At 41.4% G+C, this 10,000-nt stretch overlaps 1 protein-coding gene across 4 annotated transcripts in view; it reads right to left on the bottom strand.

The window, feature by feature from the left end:
• The window catches only part of cadps2 (Ca++-dependent secretion activator 2), a 114,276-nt gene that overhangs the window by 18,815 nt on the left and 85,461 nt on the right, over positions 1-10,000 (bottom strand). For 2 of the 4 annotated variants that reach the window (XM_031564143.2, XM_031564142.2), the window contains 4 exons: positions 9,500-9,619; positions 6,843-6,998; positions 5,782-5,929; positions 445-459 (listed from right to left, as the gene is read on the bottom strand). In XM_031564143.2, the coding sequence (XP_031420003.1) occupies positions 445-459; positions 5,782-5,929; positions 6,843-6,998; positions 9,500-9,619 (439 nt within the window). The remainder of the gene's footprint in view (positions 1-444; positions 460-5,781; positions 5,930-6,842; positions 6,999-9,499; positions 9,620-10,000) is intronic. The other 2 variants (XM_012829449.3, XM_031564144.2) reach the window with 1 other exon arrangement.

Consider the following 10,000-nt stretch of genomic DNA (forward strand, 5'->3'; position numbering starts at 1 on the left):
TGTAGACAAAGCATGCCACTGAAGCACCCAAAACAGGCACAGGCTTTGCATGTCTGTGGAAGCAACATTTCATTTCTGTTCACCGAAAGTTTGCACTTCTGTCTTTGAGTGTGTGAAAAGACAACGTGAGGAACTAAAATGGCCCCCTTCTATTCAGGACCTGCCCACCGCAAAAAAGTGAGGAGCTGTATTGTATCCAGAAGAAAGAAAGAAAGGGACAGAAAAGATCTGGAATCTGTTTTCTAATGTGGTACAGCCGACTCCGTTCAGCTTTGACCCAGTTCCAATCACACAGTCACCTAACTTTACACCACAGAAAGGCGTTTTGGGGGAGAGAAAACTGAATGCAGCAACATTTCATTTTGTGACACGATGCACGTTAAAGTAATGGTTAGAGGAATTGGGGATGATTATGAAATTAGCAATCATAGGAAACACACTCACCCACTGCTGGTCAGTCTTGGATTCAAACGATGATGTGCAGGACACATGGTGATGTGAAAGAGAAAGAGCAATGAATGCCAAACAGAAACTTAGGGTGATTGTGAAGTGTTAATTTTATGATAAAACATTTGTGATTTATATCTTTAGATATGACATGACGAGGTCTGATGAAAGTAACACCATTTAATAAATGTCAAAGCTGTGTTGTCATGTTTACTATAAGACAGAAGACTGAACTAGGTAAGAAGGGTCCTTGATCCTGTTTGTGTTCATAAATACGAGCAATAAATTAGGATTATTAATATAAAAAAAAAAGCAAACAAATGTCTCACATTTGGTTGTGTGCCAGAATAAGAGGTTATACGTGTTGTGTGATCACATGACAAGCATTTCCTTGCGTAATAGGATAATGTTTGACATTACAGTTTAGAAGCCAATATCAAGCAGGCACCTCTCCAACGGGAGTGGAGATGGAAACAAACATGAGGCACAGAATGTGTAGGAATAATGTGCTTTGGTTATGCTATCCACCTAAATAAAACACCAAGAATGGCAGTGTTTCACATGGGGGTATTTCAACAAAGCTGTCTCACATTTGGTTGTGTGCCAGAATAAGAGTCTTGGTTCATCATTGAATACGAGTGCAGGGAGATTTACTTCATCATTGCATGTAGCTGCTAAATCTAATGTAGTTATCAGATTCAACTTCTGGTGTCAAATGTATAAAAAGTCATGAGAGATAAACAGATATTTTGCATGAATATGTCTAAATCTATCCATGGATACTTATTTGTTTCTCAACACAATCTTCATATTTATGTGTTAGTGTCAACTATCTTCACAACTATCAACACAATCTTCATCTTTATGTGTTAGTATTTTGCATGAATATGTCTAAATCTATCCATGGATACTTATTTGTTTCTCAACACAATCTTCATATTTATGTGTTAGTGTCAACTATCTTCACAACTATCAACACAATCTTCATCTTTATGTGTTAGTATTTTGTATGAATATGTCTAAATCTATCCATGGATACTTATTTGTTTCTCAACACAATCTTCATATTTATGTGTTAGTGTCAACACAATCTTCATCTTTATGTGTTAGTATCAACACAATCTGCATCTTTATTTGTTCACTGCTGATGAGGTTCATCTTGGCTGACAAACCTCAAAAAACAAAACTGGTGCAAAATGCAAAGCAAGAAAAATAAAGCGTACTCAAAAGCATGGCAGGTGAATTGCAAACGTTTTGTCAGTAGAACATCCACAGACATATGTAAATATTTACAGACACTACAGACATTTCCTATTTTCTAAAAGGAGGTTTTGAAGATTCGCTATTGCCTGCAATTCCCCAAATGGGCCTAAACAGGCTGGTAATTCAAAAGTTGTAGTTGTACAAAATAACTAATACGGGAAGAGTACATTTGAATAAGGTGTGGGTTATAAAAACACAAAAGGTATGCTTTAACATGTTATAACTGATTTAGGATAGAATTATTATTAACTGAATAAAAATAACACTATACCAAAAATAACTAAAATACTACTTGCTTCAGCATAAGTGGTTGGTCCACTTTTTAAAAACTACCAGGATTTTTTGTTCAGGGATGTAGGCGGTTTAGTGTTGGCCTTTTGGTGGTGTAGTCTTATCAGGGTACTATACCCAAGTAAGTGACAGGTGATTTAGTACTTAGCTGAGGCTCACCACTTCAAAGGTAATTTGGCGCTTCCACTCAGAAAAGAGCTGGTTGTAATCAGTGTTGAATGTTCAGAGCTAACTGGCATCCACAGAGACAGCCTCTTCTCAAGCTTTAAGCTACATGCTTGATGTTGACTCAGGGATCATGATTTAGATGGTTAGCTTCAGCCAGTTAGCATCAGGTGATTAGCAAGCCTATAGCCTATTGGATACAGTGCCCTCCACAATTATTGGCACCCTTAGTGAATGTGACCAAAACAGGCTATGAAAAAATATGTCTTTGCTGTGTATCCTCTTGGTCTTTCACTCAAAATATTCACAAAAATCTTACCTTTTCATTGAAGTAAAATTATTGAAAGAATTTTTTTTTTTGACATTAAATAAATATTATTCTCCAAAACAGGTGTGCCACAATTATTGGCACCCCTTAATTTAATGTTTGAGCAGCCTCCCTTTTGCCAAGATAACAGCTCTGAGTCTTCTCCTATAATGCGTGATGAGGTTGGTGAACACATGGCACGGGACTGAGACCATTCCTACATACAGTATCTCTCCAGATCCTTCAGATTCTTAGGTCAACGCTTGTATACTCGGCTTCAGCTCTTCCGACAGATTTCTATGGGGTTTAGGTCGGGGGACTGTGATGGCCATGCAAAACCTTTATTCCGTGGTCGGTGAACAATTTTTGTGTTGATTTTGAGGTGTGCTTCGGATCATTGTCCTGCTGGAAGGTCCAACCACGGCCCATTTTAAGCTTCCTAGAGGGGGCTGTTAGGTTTTCAATTTAATATCTGCTGGTATTTGATGGAGTCCATGATACCATGTATCCTAACAAGATGTTGAGGGCCTTTGGAAAGAAAAACAGCCCCACAACATCAAAGATCCGCCACCTATACTTCACATTGGGTATGGGGGTCTCTTCTGTATGGCTATCTTTCTGTCTACGCCAAACCCACCTTTGATGTTTGTTGCCAAAAAGCTTTATTTTGGTCTCATCTGACCATATAACTCGGCCCCATTGAAAGTCTGACTTACATTTGGCAAACTGTAGGCGCTTTAGTTTGTTGTTGATTGACAGCAGAGGGTTTTTTCTGGCAACCCTCCAAAACAATTTGTGGTGATGGAGGTGGCGTCTGATGGTAGTTCTGGAGATTTTCTGAACCCAAGACTCAATTTACCTCTGCAATTCTCCAGCTGTGATCCTGGGAGATTCTTTTGCCAGTCGAACCATCCTCCTCACGGTGCGTGGGGTCAATTTACAGATAGGTCCTCTTTCAGGCTGATTCCTTACATCTCTTGTCGCTTTGAACTTCTTAACTATTGCCCTGATTGTGGAAATGAGTATTTTCAACTGTTAAGATATTTTCTTATATCCTTTTCCGGATTTCTGCAGCTCAACAACTTTTTGTCGCACTTCGACACTGTGTTCTTTTGTCTTTCCCATCTTAAGAATGACTAAGGGTATTTGGCCTGTGTCACCTCATATTTATACCCGAGTGAAACAGGAAGTCATGGTTGACCACTAAAGAGTTCCTAATCAAACAGGTGAACTTAAAAATGTAAAACATGACTGGTAATATACTTCAGTTAGATTTTAATTATAAGATTTTCTAGGGGTGCCAATAATTGTGGCACCCATCTTTTGGAGAAAAATATTTTATTTAATGTCAAAAAAAAAAATCTTTCAATAATGTTACTTCAATGAAAAGGTAAGATTTTTGTGAATATTTTGAGTAAAAGACTGAGAGGATAAACAGCAAAGACATATTTTTTCATAGCCTGCTTTGGTCACATTCACTAAGGGTGCCAATAATTGTGGAGGGCACTGTAGTTTATCTCCCTACTGGAGGCAATTTTGTGGCCAAAAGATTGTGCCTCCATAGACTACAACTGAAAAGACAAAATAAAGCAATTAGGAAACAAAAATAATTTGGGAATACTTCATTATATTGCTCTTCGTCTGTCGCAAACATATGCTTCACTCTTTGCCATTCTCTGTTACTGATATGACAGCTCATGTATGAGTTTAGTGTAGACAACATGTTGACAACATAGTTCCTTATATCAGGAAAGTGAAAAAGGTGGTTGCTGAGGTTGATGTCAAGGCTAATGTTTTTGGCCTATAGTATTATATCAGTCTAATTTATAGACTACATGGGAAACAATAAAACAACATCATTACATGGTGTCATGTTTTGTGACGTGGGTAGGTGACATGATGCAGGAGAAAATAATTAAATGTCCTTTTAAAAAAATTAAATTAAAATGGAAGTACACATTCAACGATAAAAAGTATGACACCCATGGGCCCCTAGTTTGAGAGTGAAAATGGGTAACATGTCATACACATTCAATTAAATCATCTAAATGCATCTAATAGAACACATTCAATTAAATCATCTAAATGCATCTAATAGAACACATTCAATTAAATCATCTAAATGCATCTAATAGAACACATGTGCATCTTCAAACCTAGGTAGTGAACAGAACAGAACCTAGGCAGTGTAGAGCAGGGGTTTTCAACCAGGGGTCCGTGGCCCCCTGGTGGTCCGCGACGGCATTGCAGGGGGTCCGCGACATGAGCCTATGTTGATCAGTTCACCATTGAATTTTAATTTTTTTTATAAATTCGCTTTGATATTTCAACACATTTCAAGATTACTCTTGAATATCGTGAAAAATTACACTGACAAGTGCTACAGGCGGAATATGTGCGCGGGGGGAGGGGGAGTGGCTACGGCGGTTAGTAATCTACCCTGATAACTGCACATATTTAAGTGTTATAGGCAGAATATCTGTGCGGCGGGAGGGGGTGTGGCGGCGGCTGGCAATGTACCCTGATAATTTCACATATTTAAGTGTTATAGGCAGAATATCTGTGCGGGGGGAGGGGGCGTGGCGGCGGCGGTTACAAACACGCACACGCGTGCAGGCACATCAGTGGGCCGCAAATGACTTGTGTAGTGAACCTAGGTAGTGTAGTGAACCTATGCATACGATGAAATCACATGTATACGTAGCTTAGATCTTTGCCTAAATGTCAAATGTTTCAGCAGCCATTCTGGCACTCGCTGCGGTCCGACTTGCGGGAGCAGGAGAGGTCAGCTCTATGTTCTATGGAAAGTTTTGCTCAGTACTTTCCCTCCTTTCCCAAATAGGATACGTACGGGATGCTGAATACAAGTTTTGTTTTTCAACAGGACTTAAACTGGAACAAATGTCAGACCTGTGAGACCTAACATTCTAAGTAAGACTTCCAAACTCCAAGATTTCAAAGGTTATGAGAAGACATTTTTGTGGACATTTCTGCTAACAATTACAATTCTGTTTAAAATGATATCACTGCTATGAACAGAAAGCCAATGTGTTTTTGACACCAAAACTACCTTAAAGTACAAGTCTACATGAAACAATACTGTATCATCAAACTCGTACCAAATCAATTCAGTTGCTGTATAGATGTTGTGATGTGGCTGAGTACATTGAGGCAGCCTCATGTTGTACTGAGACTATACAATGATGACTAAACATTTGACACATGAGCTTCCCTGGACAAGAGCACTGGGGCATTGAGCACAGGTTAAGGTAAAGATAGCTCTTTTGTTAAAATGGCTTGAACCTTACCTCCTGGCCTTGGTCGAGCACACAGAGTTTGGAGCACTGCCTCTTGGCGTCCATTAGAACGTTGAACATTGTACAGAGAGAGAGAGACACCCGGAAATCTGTTGACTTGCTTACTTTCTGCATCTTCGAGTGAAAGGCTGCCTTAGTTCTGGGACAGAGAAGAATGAGACCTTCAGAATGCTGTCTTCTTTAGAGCATTCTTCAAACACTACAACAGCTGAGTAATTCCCAGAAACGAATTTGTGTATTAGAACTCCAGCTGTTTTTTTTTGCTGCTGCTACATTATTTGTTTATATTATTTGAAAACCCTTTAACACCGCAAAATCAATACTAGTTCGAAGCCAACAAGAACTTGCCAATTTGGCCACTAATCTACCACAAGACTATTTCTCTGGCCTGTAGGTTGGCTGGTGAGCATTGTTGACATGAACTGGGTATTGGGATCACATTGCATGCAAATGCGGTGACAGATACTAAACAAACAAAATGGAAGCTACGGTTGCAGCTATAGAGATTTTAGACTTTAACAACACACCACGGTCAATGATGCAGTGGCATTGACACATTGATCCAAGTTCCCAGGGCAGTAGCCTCAGGCTGTTGTAGTGTTAAAATAACCATCTCCACATACAAAATCATCAAGACCTATGCGAAACTAATAAAACAGAAATACTCAGATTCAGACTAAATGCATAATAATGTATTATGGAGGGCCAAATAGGATGCCCTTCTCTAGCTCAGTATCAATAGTCATGTTGTACTGAGACTGAAAATAATGACTAAACACCTTATCCGTAGGTACTTACAAAAGTAAACACAGTGTGTTTCATCCCACAGACAGTGCCAGACAGGCAGTGGCTTAATCATGGCAACAACAACAGTGTGATGAATAGCAATGGAAATGTAATAAGCATGTGCAGGCGGGGTAGAGAGGGAGGCTCAGAGGGCACTGGGCCAGGCGTCCTCTCTGATAAATCAAGCTCTCATCTGGGGTGGAAGCATGCCTGATGGAGCCCCCCTCTCCCTCAGCATCAGCTGGATGTTGCCTGCGACCTCTGACCTTTTGACACAGGCCTCCATCATGTCGCTGGCCATGAGCTTCAGGCGCTGCTCCAGGTGTTTGGCAAACTCCGGCTCGGGCCAGTGCAGGTCCATCACAAATATCTGCAGTGCGTCCAGCTTCCAGAACAGATCTTCAGACGTGGAGGAGCCTTTACTGCACACAGTATACGGATCAAGATGTCTTTAGTGCAATTTCACACACAGACACACACACACACACGTATATGTAGGCTATGCATAGATTATTTTATGAAGAGCAGTCTGTATTATACATAACATAACATATAACATATAACATAACACAACAGAACAGAACATACTGAGGTGTTTTTGTCAGTGCTCATTAATAAATAGTAGCTTTCACTAAACTAAACAAACAAACTAATAATTCGACTATTAAAAAAATATGCTGCCGACTATTTATATGACAGATGACTACTGCAATTAAGGTGGCCACCATAACATCAAACGGCTGACGCAATCATCCATCACCATGGAAGAAAGAAAAAGCACACATCTCGCCGGTAAATGACTGGCGCTGGACATAAATCGTTTGCCAAACTATGAAACACAATTAAAACTCTGTGCTGCGGCTACCCTCTTGACTAATTAGCGGCACTCATGTCCGTGTTTCCCGCAGGGCTCCAACAGAGCTCCCCATGCTCGTCTGTGCGGGGGAGATTACGCTAACAATTGGCCGATTTGTCGACAGCCGCGGGGGATCCGCTGGGAGAACACGAAGCCCTGAGAAAGCCGCTCTTCAACACTCTGTCTCTCCTGAGAGAAACACCCCTAGGAACGCTCCCGCAGCAACTGTTTCAACAGTTCGTGTTTCACGAGTACAACTGATCTTACAGTTAATGTATGTAGATTTCACACATTATGATGATGTTTACATCAAATGTAGGCTTTTCCATACCAATTGCAATATTAAGGATTAAATGATGGCATTCATTTATGGATGATGTTATGCTGCTTGATGTTATGCTGCTTCCATTTCACACCATAAAATGCTTTCTGGTGTTTCGCATAATACTAAATAAAACTTGACTCCCAGTGGTAGGCAAGGAAAATTAATTTGTATATTTTTTTTAAACGGGTAGAAATAGTGGGATGTAAAAACGCATTTAAATTAATTATCAAGTTAGCACGAATTAAGAGCTAAACATGACAAATCAAAATGTCATACCATTAAATCACAAGCCTCAAGGTTCAAAGTGACCATGCTGTGCCGTTCTTTAAGCAAAAGCACTTGCTTCCATTAAATACACAGGAACACACAGTATAGTGATTATGTTTGATGTAGTGCAGCTACGGCACACGGAAAACTCATGAAATATACCTTGTAGTTCACACCGCAGCATGCAAGACTATCACATAATCCACACAGCACAAAACAGACATTAAACAGCAATAGCAGATACGGCCTCCCTCCTCCACAAAGATGGGCACAACATTTCTCTCCCTAATGTTGAGAGATCAAGGGCAAGGGCAGAGCTGTAAACAAACTGAGGAATAATGATTGGGCAAGGGCAGAGCTGTAAACAAACTGAGGAATAATGATTGGTCAAGGGCAGAGCTGTAAACAAACTGAGGAATAATGATTGGGCAAGGGCAGAGCTGTAAACAAACTGAGGAATAATGATTGGTCAAGGGCAGAGCTGTAAACAAACTGAGGAATAATGATTGGGCAAGGGCAGAGCTGTAAACAAACTGAGGAATAATGATTGGGCAAGGGCAGAGCTGTAAACAAACTGAGGAATAATGATTGGGCAAGGGCAGAGCTGTAAACAAACTGAGGAATAATGATTGGGCAAGGGCAGAGCTGTAAACAAACTGAGGAATAATGATTGGTCAAGGGCAGAGCTGTAAACAAACTGAGGAATAATGATTGGTCAAGGGCAGAGCTGTAAACAAACTGAGGAATAATGATTGGTCAAGGGCAGAGCTGTAAACAAACTGAGGAATAATGATTGGTCAAGGGCAGAGCTGTAAACAAACTGATAAAACGTTTCAAAAGAAATTAAAGTAAAACAGATTTAAAGATATTGACAATAGATTTATGTAATTTGTGTATAAATAAACTGAATTTAATTGAAGGACTGCATGCTGTTCTCAAGTAAAACCTTCACGATTTTGAGGACCTAAGGACAGGAGACGTGCACTAGTGTGCAGCCTAAGGACAGGAGACGTGTGCAGCCTGATGAGGGGCTAAGGACAGGAGACGTGCACTAGTGTGCAGCCTGAGGACAGGAGACGTGCGCTAGTGTGCAGCCTGATGAGGACCTAAGGACAGGAGACGTGCACTAGTGTGCAGCCTGATGAGGACAGGAGACGTGCGCAGCCTGATGAGGGGCTAAGGACAGGAGACACTCGCTGCGTTCGGTTCATCAGCTCCGCGCCCTGTGGAGGAGAGTGATCTGGCTCTGACACCTGCACTGCTTCACGACAAAACCCACATCACAGAGACATCACAGAGACCTCACAGCCAGGGTCAAAGACGCCCTCCATGCAAGCCCTCCCAGCGTGTACATCTACCCCATACACAAGCCCTCCCAGCGTGTACATCTACCCCATACACAAGCCCTCCCAGCGTGTACATCTACCCCATACACAAGCCCTCCCAGCGGCCCGCGTACATCTCCCCATACACACGTGCTTTCACACAGCGGTCCCATCCAGGACGGTGGGGAGAAGCTTGGCATCTGAGGCAAGCTGAGGGGCAGGCTGGGCACTTTGGGCAAGGGCACGCTGGGTAGGTTATTGGTTATGGTCCTGCCAGAGGAAGAACGTGACACAATGGGTGGAGGAGAGAAGATGCTGAGGTCACCCTAAACTCCTGCTGGTGATACTGAAACACATCTTATGATCAACTCTGTTTTTTTTCTCTTTCTTATTGGCTGAGGAGGTTGAGAAGTCAGAGACACTCAGAGTACTGTAGCATAATGTGAATGGGGCACTTTACCTCTGCCTTATTTAAATGAATTATATCCAATGTCTGAACGGACTGCCTGTTAGTCTGAGAGTGTGTGTGTGTGTGTGTGTGTGTGTGTGTGTGTGTGTGTGGTTGTGTGTGTGTGTGTGTGTGTGTGTGTGTGTGTGGTTGTGTGTGTGTGTGTGTGTGGTTGTGTGTGTGTGGGGGTTGTGTGTGTGTGT

This window comes from Clupea harengus, chromosome 3 (genome assembly GCF_900700415.2).
Source record: "Clupea harengus chromosome 3, Ch_v2.0.2, whole genome shotgun sequence".
Taxonomy (NCBI): domain Eukaryota; kingdom Metazoa; phylum Chordata; class Actinopteri; order Clupeiformes; family Clupeidae; genus Clupea; species Clupea harengus.